The following is a 20,802-nucleotide window of genomic DNA, read 5'->3' as shown; positions in this document are numbered from 1 at the left end:
ACCCGGCAAGTCTAAGCCAGCCTTGGTGAGCCAATTAAAATGGGGTCACAACCCACTTTGGGGTCCCGACCCAGTTTGAGAACCGCTGGTATAGACAAATCCCGAAATAAAAAGGCATGTGGTGCAAAAGTTATAATAGATTCTTATTTTTATTTCCACATCTATCATGTAATGTAGCAGTAAGCTGACAAAGAGCCTTATTCTCAGTTACACTGTGTCCCATGCTCTGGTAGTATAAACAGACTTTAAAATGGAACTTTATTGTAAGTGAGAATAAGGTTCAACATTTGGAATATAAGAGCAGAATACAAGTTAGTGGTTATAATTAATATTAAAAGCCACACACGGAGTAAACACTGCAGCTCTGAGTCTTGAAGACGGTAAAAATATATTGCTGCATTTTTTATAGACATCGATTTTCAAACACTGAACCAAATCAAACCTTTTCACTTCATTTATTTTTATGACTGGATTTTACTTCTGTTTTACAAGTTAATTATTTTATCTTAAAAGTTTAAGACAACCAAATGCTGAGTACACACAAATAACCTCGAATTTCTGGTTCGTTTTTTCCTAGCTATTTTAATGAATCAGTACAAGGGTAATAACCTCTGCGCCAATGCGCACAGGTGGGAAAACAACCCCACACCTTTGGGAGACCTGTTCCACTCATACACTTTTCAATCTCACACCTACAACCTTCCCTTGTTTGCTGCGGTGTCCCCATCTTGAAAAATGGGCTTGAGATCCAACAGAGGCAAGCAACTAGATCAGCTCCCCTTGCCAGCTGTTAACATCCTCCCTCCAAGAGGCCCAATACCCCGCCCAGTTATTAGAGGGGATATAGAACTTTGTCTGGGCCCCATATATTTTAATTCACTCGTGGCCAGATCTGATGAAAGTAACTTCATGAGCAATGCAGATGGACTCTTTATGGATACTGGAAATAGAAAATAACCTATTGAATTCAATAAAGAATTATGTCTCCAGAAAGTATGGTTAAAACAAAAAATTAAAAAAAACACACACACTATAGAAAACATGTCATTCTCTATTAAATTCAATAGGTTTTTGGAGGAATTTCTACAGAACACCATTGTTTTCATCCTTAAGTTCTACAGGACTTTTCCGTCTTAGAAGGATGAGAAAGGATAAAATAATAACAATAATTAATTGATCAGCAATCCTTAATTTGATCCTTAAAATGAGAGGCAACACTTTCTATAGGGTGTGCTGTTCTGTATGCTCTTGTGGTTAGAGGTTCTGAGCTGAGACCTGATTTCTATCCCCAGCTCTGCCACTCCCCTGCTGTGAAGTTGGGCAAATAAACTTCACCTCTCTGTGCCCGTTTTCTTCACATCCTCTTGTCCATGCAGATTGTAAGCTCTCTGAGCCAGAGCCTCTCTCTTACTATGTATTTGTACAGCATCTAACACAGTGAGGCCTGGCTGGTTCCTCTAGGAATGGGGTGGGCAAACTTTTTGGCCCGAAGGCCACATCTGAGTGGGAAAATTGCATACAGGGCCATGAATGTAGGGCTGGAGCAAGGGGCTGGGGTGCAGGAAGCAGTGCGGAGTGTGGGGGGAGTGCGGTGTGCAGGAAGGGGCTCAGGGCAAGGGGTTAAGGCACAGGAGGGGTGCAGGGTGTACGAGGGGGCTCAGAGCAGGGGGTTAGGGGCTCAGGGCAGGGGTGCAAGAAGGGTTCAGCGCCACTTACTTTGAGTGGCTCCAGGGTGGCAGCGGTGCGCAGTGGGGCTAAGGCAGGCTCCCTGCCTGCTCTGGCCCTGCGCCGCTCCCAGAAGCGGCCGGCACCACGTCCCTGCAGCCCTTGGGGGTGGAAGGCAGAGGGCTCTACGCACTGCCCTAGCCCTGCGGGTACCTCCCCAGAAGCTCCCACTGGCCGCGGTTCCCCGTTCCCAGCCAATGGGAGCTGCAGGGGGCAGTGCCTGCAGGCGAAGGCAGTGCGCAGAGCCCTCTGCCCCCCACCTCTCCTAGCGGCCACAGGGACATGGTGCTGGCCGCTTCCATGAGTGGCGCAGGGCCGGGGCAGGCAGGGAGCCTGCCTTAGTCCCACAGCGCCACGGGGGTGACAATCCCATGGGCCAGATCAGGCCTGCGGGCCATTGTTTGCCCAGCCCTGCTCTAGGAGCTGCAACAATAATACCAATAAGAAATACTAGTAATACAGAATGTTATTTATGGGCCCCTTGAACATTACCATAAAGTAAAGCAGTATTTGGGAAGTACAGAAAGGACAGGAAAAAGAATTGAAGAGGCCTGAGAACGTAAGCAAGTGAAACAATTTCAGTACTGAAAAATGAACAAAAAAACATGTCATCAATTTTGGTTTGGTAATCAGTGCATTTTTGAGGCATTGTGTTTAATTAAAAACCAACAGCTGCATTCTTAGGGAAATGCTGTAAGATTCCTTGCATGTTGTCAGCATTTATGTTTACCTATCATTTGAGACATTTTTAGACAGAAAACACTGCTAGAATAATTAGGTCCATCATAATACATTAAAATTATGACTATTAATAATTTTAAAAAATTACAAGATAATCAAAACGGTGACTACAATTAATTGCTGATCAGAATACAGTGATCATGTAAACTTGTTAACTTCAAATGCTAAAAACAGTTACGTTCTTATTAGCACATTAGTAATCCAGAACCTGGGCTTGTGATTTATTTTAGTAGTACAATGCCTGTAGCAGCCTGAAGCACAAAGCAATTTTTGTCAAAGAGTTAAAGCAAACATCTTCTCCTCTTCAGTTTTTGATTTACTCCATTTTTAAGGAAGTCTTCTTTAAGGAGAGAAATGGTAATTCCTGAGTGATTTAGAGAAACACAATAATCTCCCCATAAATTCAAAATAATCTACTCATGCCTTCATTTATTTGCAAACTACACAATAGCATTGTATGGCTCTTTAACAATGTACTTTCACTGATCTCTGCATTACTACAGTCATCTTTGCTGGAATGTTGTCAGTAAGGCCTATGGAAAGGTCTTACTATAACTATTTTGCCTGTCTGACAGTAAATATTAACATATTGGCATCAACTCCTTTACTAACTGGCCAAATCCTCCAATCTTTATTCAGGAAAAGCTCTCACCAGCCTAAAATGTCTTGTATGGTCTGCAAGATTCAGTCCTTGATGAGTTTCAAAACAAAACAAAAAAACCATGCATCCTGATGAGGCCTATGACAGAAACCTATCTGAGTAGGCCAAAAGTCAGGAATAGAATATTACAGGCCATACATTTATGGCCACTCCAACACGGGTGCACTGGGGAGTCAGCAAGAAGCTCTCGGAAGGGGAAATACGAGATGACTGCAGGTGGGAAGTGCAAGGGAAGTCCAGGCAGTGATACCAGAAGCACTGGCTAACCCCAGGGAGCATGTCTGGTTGTGACACAGGCAGGGCCACTGCCCCACTCCTCCCTATGTGCTGGCACTAGTGCACAAGAGTGGAAACTATGGAAGAAGGGGAGTGCTCACTCTATCCGTTGTACAGCTATAACAAGCTTCGTTGTCCAGCAAGCTCCCTCAGCCAGCATCTCCGGAGATATTATGGGTCAGCTGGATGGTGCAACTCTTGCCCTCCCCTCACAGCTCTGCCTCTAAAGATAGGTAACAAAACCTTTTAGCCTGATTTTTCAGAAGTGCCAAGTACCCCTGGCTCCCACCCCCTCATGGGAACTGTGGGTGCTGAGCACCACTGGGGAGGCTGTTGTGGTGGTAATCAAGCCATACCTTTCTACTAACAAAAACAAACCCTCCAGAAATATAACTAAGCCAGAGGAAAATGATTTCTTAGTTGCATCTTTTGCTATATATGAAACTGAACGACCATTAGCCAACAGTATTATTTCCCCCCATATCTGAAAGCCTATGAAAGCTTCTGCAGACAAGATTCACTTCTTCTTGTGCTCAGTTCAAAGCCCGTTGAGGTTCAACATAGAGCAATTAGCATTGCTGTATTAGAAAAAAGTGCTCTAATTGTACACTCTTCATTAGCAATTTGTGATAAACAGTTTAAAAAAAATCTTTATCCACACTGCAGAGTTGTTGATAGATGGAATGAGACCTGCAAAGACCAAAGTATAGCCTTCAAAATCTGCACATATTCCCTCAAGGATTTAAAGGAAAGATAACTGATGGTAATGCTGAAGAATTCGGTGCTGATGACTGTAGGAGAGTCCAAGATAAATGTTATTTGACCAAAAAAATCCCCAACAGCTATTCTTGAAATGTTGTATCAGTTTCTTCAGGGAAAATGTTATCTGTGTCAGGCTCTAGATAACATATATAAGGAAATCAAAATCTCACAACTTTTTTTTTTTAATAGTTTGCCACTTCTGGGCAATAAGTCAGTGTTTCCTGAAAGACCTATTGATTGCAAGGCTCAGAAGGACAAATTTTTGAGGTGCCTTTTGTCTCCTTATGATTTGGAATATATGTAGCTGACTAATAGAAAGAGAAGTAGGATCCTGGAATCCCTTATCAAGAAAAAAACCATTTAACAGAAGAGCTAATATTAAGAGGAAACATGCTACAAAACTGTGTGTTTGAAGTATTTCCCTAGGCTAGTTCACCTCTCAAAACCATCTGTGGAGAACAAGGGATGGATAGAATCCAAAAAGTTTCATTTGAAGACCTTTCAATCATATTTAACTATTAAATCTGAAAACCTCAGATCCTGAGTTACTGTTTCCTAGTGTTTAAGACTGCAAAGTGTGAGTCAGCATATCTGGGTGCTAGTTCCAGTTCTGCCTCTCACAGTGTGACATTTTGCAATTCCCTGAACTTCTCCTTGTCTCAGTTTACCCACTTGTAGAACAAAGATATTAGTCCTTATCTGTCTTGCTGGAGAGTTGTTAGGCTTTATTCATTAATGCCTGTAGAGTGCTTTGAGATCCTTAGTTAAAAGGGTAGCTAAATAAGTGCCTCTGATCTAGCTCCTGAAAAGATTTATAGAACTTGCCTGCAAAGACATCTGGCCCTGGAGAGCTGCCCTTTGGAAAGTCTTCTTATAATATTTTGAACTTCATCTTTAATATCTCTATGTCAAGTTGTACTTTTTGTTTTTCAGCTTTATCCTCCAATATAGCATAAAAGTTAATTTCTTTGGTAAATTAATAAAAAGTACTAAGATTCTGAATACACAATAATATTTTCTTTTCATCTAAGAAATGGTCTGTATAAGCTCTTGAAAATCATTCCCAACTCCCTTTTATACTGCTTTCAGTACATATTCAGTAGGGGTTTGAGGCTTTATAGATTAGAGCTCACTGGGGCGGAAGTTAGTTTACAGAAAATGTAGATAATTGTTTTCTCCTCTCATTTCAATTTATTTTAGTTTTATCAATATATGTGATAAGTACAAACTCAAGACTGAAATAATAATTGTTTAAGTCAATTTAAATTGTAAACAGCTGAAAACAAAACAAAATAAATAATTGAAAAAAATCATCTTCCACTTCCTTTACCAAAAGGCAAAGCTTATGAGTTGATATCTAGAACAAAATGCTCAGGATCTAAAGAGCAGAATGATAGACATACTCACCATGGAGTAAAGCTTGGTATTTGAAAGCTTTTACAAACCTCATAAACTCGTAATTACTTTAACAAAGTTCAACCAATCAGTCATTTTGCTCCATTTGATGTTAAAGAAATCATGCATCAGTTAAGGGTAATATCTTTTTAAACCCCCCATCATACGTTCAACATCATATTATGATCACACAATAAAGCAAACACCCAACATGTAAGCAACTGGAGATATGTAAAAATGAAAGCTAAAAATTAAATGGCGAGGTTTACCACTATAATAATCGTATTGCACTTGTACATTGGTTTTAAAATGCCATGCACTCTAGTGATGATCCAAGCATAGACATGCTTGCAGCTACTCTTCTCGGATCAAAGAATGCAAATTGTTCTTTGTAACTATGAAGTAAAAAGATAACTCTGAAATTTCAAGTCTTCTCAGAAGAGACTAAGCAGCTTCTCAATAGTTTAGCAGAGCTGAGCAAAATCCTTCCTTCATCAACAGCAAGCACTTTGCATCCCTGGAACCGAAGACGACAAAGTGCCTCTTTGCTATATGCATACTATTAGAGACCTGTGTAAAAACTGAAAAAATGGAATATGATCAGCTTTGTGGTGTTTGGTGGAATAGCTCAGGAGATGTAAATAACAAAGATCTGAGATAGTAGTAAAATAAGCACAAAGCTTGAGAATAGGAAGTGCCCTTTAGCTTTTCACTCAGATCATCCTCCGGTGATAAAAGCAGCAAGAATTGTAGATTTGACTCACCACTTCATCCTTGTCCTCAGAAGTCAACTGAACTGCAATTCTCTCTTCTTCCTTCTTGATCAGCCTCTCATACAAATCACTGACAATGAAGGAGGGGTAGAACCTGTCCTTTAGTGTTTCATAAACATCAGTCTGAATTTTGTAGAAAACTTCAATGCCTTTATTGCCCACAAGACTTTGCTGTATTTCTTTGTAAAGTGACTTTTCCACAGGGATTTCTCTGCTTTCCACAAAGAAATTCTGATAAATTTCACTCACTAGTTGAGGTATTTCAGTCTGGAAAATAAGGCGGTAGAGATGGGTGAGAGAAAAGAAAAATAAATGTAAAAAAGGACCATTTCTCACAATCCTCATGGATTTAATTTAAAAAAGGTTGAACTGGCTGTCTCTTGTGCCTGAATATGCGAGTGCACATCTCTATATCTCATGTTAATATCAACTACCATGCTTGTGCAGCCATGCATAATAGTCAGTTTTACAAGATATAAAGTGATGGAAGTCTGCATACCCAAGGAAATGACTGAGGCCTAATATGTGATCTTTCTTTACCAGCTTTTGTATTGTATTGAGACGGAAAGAGAACATGATAGTGGCTTTCTGCTCCCCATTCTAAATTGAAATTTCAGAGGAGTATTAGTTATGTCAGGCTTCTCAGCTTTAACCAGATGTACAAATTCTCTTTGCAGAAAATTTTTTGTTTTATAAAATGGGACTGTACCCAATCTAATAATTTAGTGAGCGACAACACCAAAACAAAAATGCACACATATTTCACCATGTATACAAAAAGGACATAGGGATGAAATCTGCACCCAAAAAATGAGGGAAAAGGTTAAATAAAATAAGGAAAATGCTCAATATATGTGACAATCTCCCAGAAAAGTATATCAAGTGACCCATGTCTATCAGATAGGGGCAGAATTCCATGGAGCAGTATAAGCATGAGATGACAGAACATCTGCTAAAACAATGACAAACATGACTCAGGACACTCATCACTCTTGAAAATACGAAGGGCAACCCTAGTAATAGGTCATGGAGTGATTAGTAGCTAAATATGAGCCTGTGGGTGTTTGTTAATCATTCACTTGGACCACATCTTCTACTGCTCACTATTCATAGTGTGTAATTTGTCATCTAAGTCATGACGAGGTATTGTTCCTGTTCCCTGATTTGATGAAAATATTCTCTTTTTTTAAAAAAAGAGAATAAATGACAATCCATGAATAACAACTGATGTTCAATATGAAAATTGGGATTTCATTCTAAGGGAAATCCAGAAAGTTTCACCAAATATATTCACAAATAAACCTCTGGCTACTCGAATATTCACAAACAACAAATATGTCCTCCCTGTGTCCGCAGCATGCTTACCCCCTCCAGTGTTCAGAGCTGTTTCTTGCAGCTTTAAATTATACTTTTCTACCCCCATTTCTGAACCCACTTACCCATCTGGTTTTGGCAGATCCTATCATGCAGTGTTTTCTCACACTAGATAAAGTACAGTGTTCTACAATGAGAAATTTTAATGACTTTACTCGTATCACTCTGGAGCCAAAAGGTGTTCTGAACTAGCAGAAGAGGGGTCTTAAAGAAAAAAAATCTCCTTAAGTATTTTTAACTTGTGATCCAAAGCTCACTGAAATCAAAGGAAAGACGCCTTATACTCTTCAATGGGCTTTGCATCAATCCCAACAGGAGGGGTAGCAAAAAAGGAACAGTGCAGGTGCAGTAGCTACCCAGTTGAAAAGTGTCGAGCAGCAAGATGAGGGATTGCACAGTAATTTTACTTGGTAATAAGGTAAGAGTAGCTATTAAAAAGTCAATGAATTACTAAAAATTATTTCTCAGTGGGTTAAGAAAAAACGCTATACTGGTTTTGCCTCTTTTAAATGGGCAGTTGTATGGGATGATGTTGGAAAAGCATCAATGGTCCAATGTCTCATTTTATCATCATTTAAGTTTATAACTCCTTTTCTTTCCTCCTCTCTGTTCAAAAAGTAAATGATTTTTAAATTCTGCCCTGTTATCAGAAGACCAAGGCAACATAAATAAGTTGAAATAATGAAATGTCTAGCACCATTCTGTGCTAAAGGACGAGTGCTCATTTTTTAGACTATAAAAAGAAAATGTTAATATAGAATTTTTTCACATATTGATTCTGCAGCAAAATTCACCATATAAAGATTCAGTTTTATTAACAAGCCCCCATATACTTCACACTATTTCTACCTTGTTAGCATTCTTCAGATATTCCACAGACTCCCAAAGGCTAATCAAAGCCCTCTTGTCCATCCTTTCCATGTACAGTCGAAAGTGCTCTCGGTAGGATGGGTTGGCCAAAATATCCTCAAACTGAAGAATCTGTAAAGGAGAAATCAAGTATAGAACCCAGAAAAGTAACTAAATGAGATTTAACAACTATTCATATTGAAACCACTTGACGTAAACAGTTAAAGTGCAATCTGTTTAATGTATCCCCGTGCTGAAATGGTCACGCTGAATTACAGTATTGCAGAACTCTTTAGTGTGCCTGCCACACTCAAACCTGGTCTACACAAGCAGAATTCTCCCTTGTTGACAACAGAAGATTAGGGTTGGAAGAAACCTCAGGAAGTCATCTAGTCCAACCCCCTGCTCCTAGCAGGACCAACCCCAACTAAATCATCCCAGCCAGGGCTTTGTCAAGCCAGGCCTTTAAAACCTCTAAGGAAGGAGATTCCACTATATCCCTAGGGAACCCATTCCAGTGCTTCACCACGCTCCTAGTGAAATAGTTTTTCCTAATATCCAACCTAGGCCTCCCCCACTGCAACTTGAGACCTTTGGTCCTTGTTCTGTCATCTGCCACCACTGAGAACAGCTTAGCTCCATCATCCTTGGAATCCCCTTCAGGTAGTTGAAGGCTGCTATCAAATCCCCCCTCACTCTTCTCTTCTGCAGACTAAATAAACCCAGCTCCCTCAGTCTCTCCTCATAAATCATGTGCGCCAACCCCCTAATCATTTTTGTTGCCCTCCGCTGGACTCTTTCCAATTTTTCCACATCCTTCTTGTAGTGGAAACTGCATACAGTACTCCAGATGAGGCCTCATCAATGCCGAATAGAGGGGAATGATCATGTCCCTCGATCTGCTGGCAATGCTCCTACTAATACACCCAAAATGCCGTTAGCCTTCTTGGCAACAAGGGCAAACTGTTGACTCATATCCAGCTTCTCATCCACTGTAACCCCAAGGTCATTTTCTGCATAACTGCTGCCTAGCCACTCGGCCCCTACTCTGTAGCAGTGCATGGGATTCTTCCTTCCTAAGTGCAGGACTCTGCACTTGTCCTTGTTGAACCTCATCAGATTTCTTTTGGCCCAATCCTCTAATTTGTCTAGGTCCCCCTGTATCCTATCCCTACCCTCCAGTGTATCTACCACTCCTCCCAGTTTAGTGTCATCTGCAAACTTGCTGAGGATGCAGTCCATACCATCCTCCAGATCATTAATGAAGATACTGAACAAAACCGGCCCCAGGACCAACCCTTGGGGCACTCCGCTTGATACCGGCTGCCAACTAGACATGGAGCCATTGATCACTACCTGTTGAGCCCGATGATCTAGCCAGCTTTCTATCCACCTTATAGTCCATTCATCCAGCCCATACTTCTTAAACATGCCGGCAAGAGTACTCTGGGAGACCATATGAAAAGCTTTGCTAAAGTCAAGGAATAACACGTCCACTGCTTTCCCCTCATCCACAGAGCCAGATATCTCGTCATAGAAGGCAATTAGGTTAGTCAGGCATGACTTGCCCTTGGTGAATCCATGCTGACTGTTCCTGATCACTTTCCTTTCCTCTAAGTGCTTCAAAATTAATTCCTTGAGGACCTGCTCCATGATTTTTCCATAGACTGACGTGAGGCTGACTGGCCTGTAGTTCCCCGGATCCTCCTCCTTCCCTTTTTTAAAGATGGGCACTATATTTGCCTTTTTCCAATCATCCGGGACCTCTCCCAATCACCATGAGTTTTCAAAGATAATGGCCAATGGCTCTGCAATCACATCAGCACCCTCAGATCCATTAGATCCAGCCCCATAGACTTGTGCATGTTCAGCTTTTCTAATAGTCCTTAACCTGTTCTTTCACCACTGAGGGCTACTCACCTCCTTCCCCATACTGTGCTGCCCAGTGAAGCAGTCAAGGAGCTGACCTTGTCTGTGAAGATTGAGGCAAAAAAAGCATGGAGTACTTCAGCCTTTTCCACATCATCTGTCACTAGTTGCCTCCCCCATTCAGTAAGGACCCCAGTAACGAGCAAGTGCTGAGAGAATGCAGAATCAGTCAACGCTACGCTTGGCTGATGCAGCAACTCATGAGGTCCGACACCATCAGGTGGTCGGGGGACATCTACATAGAACACATCACCGGACATCAGCAATACCAGGAGGGATGAGCTGGAGTGCCAATGAGAAGCACACTGGGGAAAGTAACTGAAATACTTTCCTCATGGACAATCTACCCTAAAATGCTCAATTACTGAGGGACAATCTACACTCATTCCTATATTTGCTTTCCACAACCAAATCTCTGCACAACTTTTCATGAGTAATGTACCTAAATACTTGGATGCTAATATCTAAACTGTATTCTTAAATTTATTCATCTAAATTTGGGTTACTGCTGATTATGTACTATATGTATCATATGACTTTTAAAAACAAACTTTGTATTTAGGATAATCTAAGCACTATACCCAGGTGTACAGACACTCTTTTCTGAACCTGTGTATTATATAATTTAACATCAGCTTTAATAAATATTCTGATAGCTGGCTAGTCTGTAGGAAGTTTATTTTATAATCCATAATCCAGTTTCTCAGAAAAAGTGTTAAATTTGGATGCTGAGTGCTTCATACACAGCTCACTTTCTTGGCTTTCTTGAATTTGCCATTCAGCAAAAAACATATTCATACCTTTCATAAGCAGAACAAAAGCAATCACTTTTAGGCTGGGTTATAATTCTTAACCTATTCTTTAAATACAGCAGTTAATTGAATGTTATTCTTCATCTTCACACAGTATTGCTAAAATATTTATTTTCATTAGACAGCAATTCTTTGAGAAGCCGTTTTTAAAGACGTAACAATAGGAATAGCTAGTCTACAGGAACAGTCACTTACTCTTTTAGCCACTGCGTCACATTAGGTGCTCATGCTCAGTTGGTTATCTACCATGACCCCTGAATCCCTTTCAGCTGCACTGCATTCCAGGATAGAGTCCCCCATTTGGCAAGTGTGAATACATTCTTTGTTCCTAGTAGTGACCTCGCATTCGGCTGTATTAAAATGCATATTGTTCATATGACACCACCTGGGAGCTACTTAATCGCCTCAGTTCAGCTTTTTAAGTAAGATGAAAGAGTGGCCCAGCTGTGTCTGAGATCCCCAATGGTAAGACCTCCTTGAATCAGAAGGAGGATGCTTTTTCCCTTTGAAATTTGGCTACCTGTTTCCAAGAAGACCGTAGTAGTGGCTGTGCACAGTGTTCCTCCTTCCACCCTGCACAGTGCATGGTGCTTTGCAGAGAGATTCAGAACAAGTCCATCTGCACCCAGGGCATTCATGAGCGCTGTCTCCACAGTGGGCAAGAAGCGCAGGAGTCTTCCTTGAAGAATAGTATCAGAGGGGTAGCCGTGTTAGTCTGGTTCTGTAGAAGCAGCAAAGAATCCTGTGGCACCTTGTAGATTAACATGAATCTAACTAAGGATCCCAAAGCACTTCTTTGCATCCGAAGAAGTGGGTATTCACCCACGAAAGCTCATGCTGCAAAACGTCTGTTAGTCTATAAGGTGCCACAGGATTCTTTGCTGCTTCCTTGAAGAATGCCATCTGACAAGAACAGAGCTGAGAAGTGCTTTTCAAAGGGAAAAGCAACATTCCTTTTCTAGTTCATTCGCTGACCTCAGCGGTGACATGCAGGCAACCAAGCTACTTTTAAATTTTCCCTTTACTTAAGAAGCATTTAAAAAGCTACTTAAGGAGCAGTGTAAGTCAAATCTAAACTTTAAAAGAAGCCTGGCTGCCTCAAGGCACCAATGAGGCAAGTAGCTGAGTGTGGGTCACAAGATTTAAAAGACTTTTTAAAGGTGTTTCTGCTGCATGGTGAGAAGTGGGAGGAAGGAAACCAACAAAGGAGATAAAAAAAACAACCACCTGTACATATGTACAGTACATGCCATCATCCTAAGCAGGGCCCTGGAGGAATACCATGCAAACTACTGATAAGCTAGTTATCACCTTTTCTTCTGAAAGGATCCCAAAGCACTTAAATTGTATTTATATAGGAATCATTTAGCCCACCGATGTGAATGTAGCATGTGTTTAGCAGCACACAATTTAGAGACATTAAAAATACTGAATCCAGTTGAAACCTGAAGAATAACGTAAGTAGAGCGAGTTGAATTTTGCCAGGGTACTGGGGTTATCAGCGCTCCCCATAAAAAAGAGCATAATCGGGCTCTTTAATGATCAGAAGCAGTCAGGATCTTTGTTTCACATCTCACCTCCAGCATCAAAAGGTTCCCCTCTTAAAAAATAAAAAATAATTAAAAAAAAAGGTCCTTTAGGCAATGTAGTACCCTGTATCAGCCCAATTTTTTGTCTGACCAAGCCCACTTGTTTTGGGTGACAGTCAAGTGTTTCATGTTTGCCTTAGTTGCAATGTTTATTTTTAGTCTCATTTTCAAAAAATTTCTAGCTGATAAGCCTGTGCCATGGCTTCTCTCTATTTTTCACACCATAATCTTTTGGAATTGGCTAGTTCTACTTACATTAAAAAAAAACCTGCTTGTGTATTTAGTGAGCTGCTGTCTCTGAGGTCACACTGTAAATCCACAACAATTCATTTGCTTCTGTCGAAAAAGGCTTATTATTACACCGTTTATTACAGTAATGGTGATCAGAGTATCCAGCAGGAGGACATAAATGACAGTTCTAAGACTAGTCCGTGGGCTCAGCTGTAGTGCTCTGCATTGGCATATTGCATGCCCCTCCAATCTCTTTCATCTAGACGGACAGTGGCTGCAATCGGAGAGCAAGGAACGTGGGTATGAAAAGCAAGCAATCCTACAGGACGTAAACAAGAATTCAGAAGTGAATGGGGAGAAAATGCCATCCAAAAAAAATAAGTTCTCTTCTATTAGAGTCCCTAAAACAGACACTCATTCCCTCTATTTTTTTTAATTATTATTTCTATTGTGTGTGAATTTGGTGCTTTTGAAGCTGCTGAGCTGAAAAAATAAACAGAACTTCACTCTCTCCAGAATTATTTCTAGAAGCTGGTACGTAGGGTGACTAGACAGCTAATGTGAAAAATCAGGATGGCGGTGGGGGGTAATAGGAGCCTATATAAGAAAAAGATCCAAAAATTGGGACTGTCCCTATAAAATCAGGACATCTGGTCACCCTACCGGTACAGCACAGGCAGCAAGTTACACTGAATGCTGCCTCAACCCTGACCTGGTGGAACCCCTCTGGAGGGAAAGAGTAATTCAGTCTCGTATGTTCATCCAATCATTGGCCTGTCTGCTAAAATTGACAGCAATGGGGCTGATTATTAAACATTAAAACTTGAAAGTAGTAGTTGACAGCTCTGCAGTGGGACAGGCTGTTGTAATAAATATCCTTTCACAGTGGCAGTTATGTCAGCTTGACACTAGTTTGCAGGGGCGGCTCTAGCTTTTTTGCCGCCCCAAGCATGGCAGGCAGGCTGCCTTCGGCGGCTTGCCTGTGGTAGGTCCCCGGTCCCGCAGATTCGGTGGCTTACCTGCGGGAGGTCCGCTGGTCCCACAGCTTCGGTGTACCCATTGCCGAACTGCCGTCGAATCCGCGGGACCGGCGGACCTCCCGCAGGCAAGCCGCTGAAGGCTGCCTGACTGCCACCCCTGCAGGGACTGACAAGGCACCCCCCGCGGCTTGCCTCCCCAGGCACATGCTTGGAGCACTGGTGCCTGGAGCCGCCGCTGCTAGTTTGCATACAACTCCACAGCTGTTGTCATCTTAAATGTGCTAATTATTCAGTTATTTATGAAGATTGCACTTTTGTAATTAGCAATTGAAAGTGCAAAATGACATCTGTGTGTTTAATACAATCTAACTGTGTTTACTTAGAAAAAGTCAGTTATCGGGTTTTATTTCTGTGGCAAGAGGAGATATTTAAATAACTTTTCCTTTCCAAGAATTCCTTTTTTTTTTGGGGGTTAACCATCTGGAATATCCTGCAATCAACACACTGTGCATTTTATCTGCTACTTAAATAATTCAGTAATCCATTACTGTCCCAACTGATTAGATCCTTCTAAGTATTCTGGGGCATAATCCAAGCCAAGGGGATAATTTAATGTCAGAAGAAAGCTAGTCAAACGTTATATATTAGATTGTGATTTGCACTTCTGCAACCTAACACCACAAAAAATTATTATCCTCCAAAGCAGATCAGTCTTAAATTTTCAGTGCGTTGTTAGATTTCATTACAAATATTTCACTGATAAGAAATATGGTCTAGGGGAATGAGCGTTCCCCAGTTCTAATCACTCCATCAATGACATTCTGTATCACAATCACTTAATCTTGCTACCTCTATTTACCTACCTTTAAAATAAGAATAATCCTTACCAACCAACCTCAGAGCAATTGTTCAGCAGATTAGTTGCAAACTGCTTTGTAAATATAAGGTGCCATAAGAGCTAAATATTGTTAAGTAAGACACATGGTCACTTCTTCCATCACAAAGGTAAGATCATTATTTGTTTTTAATAATCAAAACTACTAGAGAAAATTCTTGAAGTTTAAGAGATCTGATGAAACCTCATATTCTACTTCAAACCAACAATGTGCCTATTGTGTTTTTGATCTCTTTTCTCATTCCTTATTAAAGAAGGTATACAAATGAAAGAACAATCTTTGGGCTTGGCTACACTGGAGAGCTGCAGCGCTGGTGGTGGCTTTACAGCGCTGCAACTCACTCACTGTCCACACTTGCAAGGCACATACAGCGCTGTATCTCCCTGGCTACAGCGCAGGCTGTACTCCATGTCTGCCTGGGGAATAACGACTGCAGCGCTGGTGCTGCAGCGCTGGAGTGCCAGTGTAAACAGTGATTAATATTACTACGCTGTAACTGACCTCCAGAATTTTCCCATAATGATTTTAACTAAAGAACTCTCTTTGTTTTGTTATGATGCCTCTCTTTGTTTTGTTGTGAACTCGGGGCTCCCGGAGCAGCTTATCTAAAAAACAAACACAGCTACTGTTTGCTGTGAATGAGGCAGGCAGGGGGATGAATGTCCACAGCTAGTGTTTGCTTGAGGAGAGAAACAGCATGGTGGGGGGGGGGGGGGAAGAGAGAGAGAGTCCGACGGAGCAGCTGCTTATTTGGTCTGAAGGCTATTTGCATTTAAGAGTGTGGGGGAAGTGGTAGGAATTTGAAAGGCAGGGAGCTGACACAGTGTCTGCTCCAAAAATCCACTCTCTCACTCTCTCTCTCCCCCACGCTCCCTGTCACACTCCACCCCATCCCCCTCTTTTGAAAAGCATGTTGCAGCCACTTGAACGCTGGGATAGCTGCCCATAATGCATCACTCCCAACAGGGCTGCAAATGCTGCAAATGTGGCCACACTGCAGCACTGGTAGCTGTCAATGTGGCCACACTCCAGTGCTTTCCCTACACAGCTGTACGAAGACAGCTGTAACTCCCAGCGCTGCACACCAGCAAGTGTAGCCAAACCCTTTGTTCCTTAAGAATGAACCAGTTTCTATATACGCTTGGTCTCTTACTAAATTATAACAGTTAGCTCTCCTGTGGCGTAGTGTTTCTATCTATAGATTGCAAAGATTTAAATTTTACAGATGGGGAAGCGGAGGCCAAGAGGATGAAGTCACTTGTTTAGGGTCACTGAGGAAGTCACTGGTACAGTTGGAACTAGAATCCAAAGGACTAGGCTCCCAGTTCAGGCCCATCTATCCTCTGGACCATGTTACCTCTCTAAATTGTAATTCCTTCATGGTATAATAATTTCTACAGCAAATCAGTCATGATGCCATAAAAAATTAGGACTTCAAGAAAAAAAACAAAAACAAAAAAAAGAACCACTGACAGTTTAAATCTTAAGAAACAGATCGCATGAAAATGCACACTTTATTAAAGAATAAGGTAAGAGATACTGATGAATGATATTCAATTTTTTCATAAGGCATCAGTAAAGGAGCTTTTTTAAAAAAAGTCAAAGGTGAACAAAAATATCAATATTTTAATCATCATCACAATAAATGACAAGGAAGTATATTTTATGACTGACCTAAATGTTCATGATTATTTTGCAGGACTGGACTGCAACATACATACAATTCAAGACCTACACTGCTGAGTTCGCACTACACTACCCTTCTGTTTTGAAGAGGCAGGATATTGAACCCTGCTTTGAAATGTTCTTTGAAGGATTCCTGTACGTTTCAGTATCACTGTTGCTCACTATCAACCCTGATTAGAGGACAGACGGAAGTTACTCTGGCACACATACACGTTTGGATCACGTGCACATCCTCAAACCAACATACATTGAGTAGATCTAATCTTAGAACTGTTGGCCTCAACAGTGACCCTTTAAGCCTTTTTAAACTCTGAAGCTGCTTCAAGGTTGAGGAGAAAACTAAGCAGCAACCTTTATCTGCTTGAAGACAATGGTTAAAGTAAAGTACACAGAACTTCTTGTCCCTCACAATTCTGAGCAATCCAAGCCCTGGTGATTATACAGTGGGTGAGACAAATGTGAAATCATTATTTTATTGTGAACTGTTAATCCAACACACCAATGGCCTGCCCAGTGCTATTTGTAGGGCTCTATACTATGAATTAAATGCAACAGTATCTAAAAAATAAAATAAAACTAGAAACCTTTAAGATTCTCTGAAGTTTGTATATTGACCTCCAAGTAAAAAGCATCTGTTTTATAACCAGCGTTGCTTTTGCTGTCAGAGAAATGAGCATAAATTTTGGATCTTCATTTTTTTCATTCCTTTAATCTATAATACAAGTACTATTACATAATAGACCAGGGTTTCCCCACATACACACTGACCTATTCATGAAACACTGATATATAGCTAGTAACTGTTTTCTAAAGCACAAAATCTGCTATAGCTCAGGAAAGAGTGCTACCAGAGGAGAGTTTAGTGAACTGAAATCTATTTCCTATGAGGGTTTTCTGATAGGAGGATGGTATTTATAGATTCAGGTAAGAGGACTTCTGTTTTGATACCCTTCCTTTTTTGGGAAACAGAAAAATAGCAGAAAGTGAATGATACTGGAAAGATATCCCCATGACATGATCCCATGTAAAGGATACTGTTTGTACCTTGATTACAATAATGCATTTTTTAAAAAAACAAATCATCAGTACCTTAAAAACCTAGGAAGGCCTTTGGCTTTGTGGCAATAGATAGACCCACCATACTGACTAGCAATCAAGGATTACTGAGCATTTATCATTAAGGAGCTCTGGCTATTTTCCCTACCATTTACTCTGGGAAGAAATCCAAGTAAAATGCATACTTTCAGACTAACACATTACTTATCTGCCATGATCTTTTTTACTTTAGCATATACAAGCGGCAATGAGGGAGGGAAAGGGATAAGAGTTTTAAGCCCTTTCCCTTTGAAATCAAGACTGCAAGTGCTCCACGGACTACTGGTTGTTCACAGAACACAGTTTGGGAACCAATCAGCTAAAGACTCTGTACAACATTCCTTATAGATAAGATAATGTAACTGCACCAGCTTACAGATTATGTAAATAATTTCTTCAATGAATACTAGACAACAGGAACTTGATCAGGCTACTGCACTGCTGTGCAGGTGTGATTCTTTTTTTAAGAAAAATCATAAAGATCTTAAATAGATTAGAAAGGGTGCATTATATTCTACCTTAATTCAAGGGGCATACTTTTCTGGAACCAAATATCATAACCAATATAGCATAAGGATCAATGTGATGTTTCACTCCATATTCTTTATGCAAATATGCTTATGATATGAATATAACTTAACAGATATACTTTATGCAATATCAGTCATGTAAGGTGTCATTGGAAAGGTTATGATTTACTGAATGTGATTATTCAATTTGTATGCCTGTATCATTTCTGTATCTGAAGTTAGGAATATTGACTATTTATCTGTATTTCAACTATGCTACTTTGGGTGACGCCCACTGCTAACACTTCAGATACAACAATGAAAAAGCCAGACAGGGCTCATGGTCAATCAGCGAGGACAATGGACTGTGAAAAGGCTTGGCCTTCCTGCAGATGCTCCATACTGCCTCTGACTCACGGACACTGTGATACTACAGAGTCAGGTGGTCTTGTCACCTGATACTAAACATTACCTGGGACTTTTTGTAACTTTCCACTGGAAGGGAAGGGGGGTCAAGTTTGAGAAACAAAGGATTCCCGCCTTATATAAATCCTATTTAAGGGTGGGAGCAATGCAAAGGGGACTCCTACTCTCCATAGCCGATCTGCCAAAGAAGAAAGACTGCAAAAGCCACCTGAAGGGAAGGCAAGGGGGAGTCCAGACTGAGACAGGGGTCTAGTCTGAAAAGGAATATAACTGGAACGCTGAACTACAGAAACTTTGCAGACTACTTGCAACAATATCTGGGGTGAAAAATACTATTTGTTACCAATTTATTTGGTGAAACTAGCTGTGGTGCATGTTTGATTTCATTAGTTTAGCAATCTGCTTTGTTCTGTTTGTTACCCCTTTTACCACTTAAAATCTGCCTTTCATAGTTAATAAAATGTGTTTGGTTTAAACACAAACACAGTTTCTGTAATTTCTAACTGGGGGGGAGGGAAGAACTATGCACACCTCTCTCTGCATTTAGGGAGGGGGCGAATGTCACAAAACCTTTGGGTTTGTACCCCTTAAAAGGAGCGAGCACCACAGTGTTGGAGCAAGTCCCTTAAGCTGAGTTGTTCCAGAGCTGATCTGCAGCTGGGTGTGGCCCTGTCTGTGTATGTGTTAGAGGAGGCTTTAATAGCCTGGCTCCGCAAGACAGGTAAAAGGGGGCCCAGGCTGGCAGAAAAGGTAGACTCAGTGGTATCTCAGCACATCAGGTGGCTTTGCAAGGGGTCCAACCCGTCACAGTCAGTATCCCAGCTAACTACAAAATATTGATTCAGCCAATAGCCAGTTTTATTAGACATCTCGTTAAAAACACACCTGTTTACTTTTAAATTCAGGGCCTACCCAGAGCAATCAGATTCAGGTCCATGCAGTAAGATGAAAATTAAATGCAACAGTATTTTAAAAAAAATAAAACTAGTTTGTATATTGACCTAAAAGTAAGATGCAGCTGTTTTATAACCAGCATTGCTTTTGCTGTGAAAGAACTGAGCATAATTTTTTCCTCTTAGCTTTTCATGCCTTTAATCTATAATATGAGAACAGGAACCCTGACTTCACTTCCAAATTAATTCTATAACTGAAGTATTTATTAAAATGAGGACATTTACTGGAAACACGACACCTCTATCCAACCAAAGAGGAAGGTTGCAGTATGTGTGGCGGTGACAAAAGTATAATTCTAAGCTATTAGTCAACTCACTATTCATTTAAATAGTACCACATACTCCTCAAATCCATTAGACTAGTTCAAGCATCTACTACAGACTTCAGTATTACCCAAAATACATCAATAAATGTCTGTTCTTAAATACTTCATGCATTATAATAGGAGAAAAGCAAATATTGTGTTTCATATACATTTATTAGCTATTCTTTAAACAATGTAGTATCTTAAAGGGCTACTGGAATGACCAGCCTCATTTTTTTTATTTTTATTTTTTTTGAAGAAAAGGTGAGGGCCACAGGGAGTAATAAGCCAATATTAACTCATTTTGTTAAACAAAATAAAACAAAGAGAAGCCCTGCCACATGTTGGAGATTTCTACCTATGTCCTCAGCAGAGGCTGGACCAATATCTGGGGTAGTGCTGGCTACTTGCAAATACAAGTTTGGACTGCTGCTATTGTTAAGGCCTGGTCTACACTGCGGGGGGGGGGAGGGAGAATCGATCTAACACACACAACTTCAGCTACGAGAATAGCGTAGCTGAAGTCAATGAATCTTAGATCGATTTAGATTGACTTACTTCGCGTCCTCGCGGCGCGGGATTGACGGCTGCCGCTCCCCCGTCGACTTTGCTTCTGCCTCTTGCTGAGCTGGAGTTCAGCAGTTGACAGGAGAGCGATCGGGGATCAATTTATCGCGTCCACATTACACGCAATAAATCGATCCCTGATAGATCGATCGCTACCCGCCGATCCGGCGGGTAGTGTAGACGTACCCTAAAACAGGGAGAGCATACCGGGAAGCACTGCCAATAAAAGTGGGCTCCCTCCCAGAGCTGAGCTACGCAGTCTAACCCC

General features: G+C 40.9%; 1 protein-coding gene across 1 annotated transcript in view; it reads right to left on the bottom strand.

Annotated features, from left to right (window-relative positions):
• SNX25 (sorting nexin 25) overlaps positions 1–20,802 on the bottom strand; it is a 158,697-nt gene that overhangs the window by 46,269 nt on the left and 91,626 nt on the right. The window contains exons 8-9 of the mRNA XM_039542197.1: positions 8,557–8,688; positions 6,325–6,600 (exon numbers count right to left, since the gene is read on the bottom strand). Of these exons, the coding sequence (XP_039398131.1) occupies positions 6,325–6,600; positions 8,557–8,688 (408 nt within the window). The remainder of the gene's footprint in view (positions 1–6,324; positions 6,601–8,556; positions 8,689–20,802) is intronic.

Source organism: Mauremys reevesii, linkage group 5 (assembly GCF_016161935.1).
Source record: "Mauremys reevesii isolate NIE-2019 linkage group 5, ASM1616193v1, whole genome shotgun sequence".
Taxonomy (NCBI): domain Eukaryota; kingdom Metazoa; phylum Chordata; order Testudines; family Geoemydidae; genus Mauremys; species Mauremys reevesii.
This window is presented reverse-complemented; position numbering and strand designations above follow the sequence as displayed.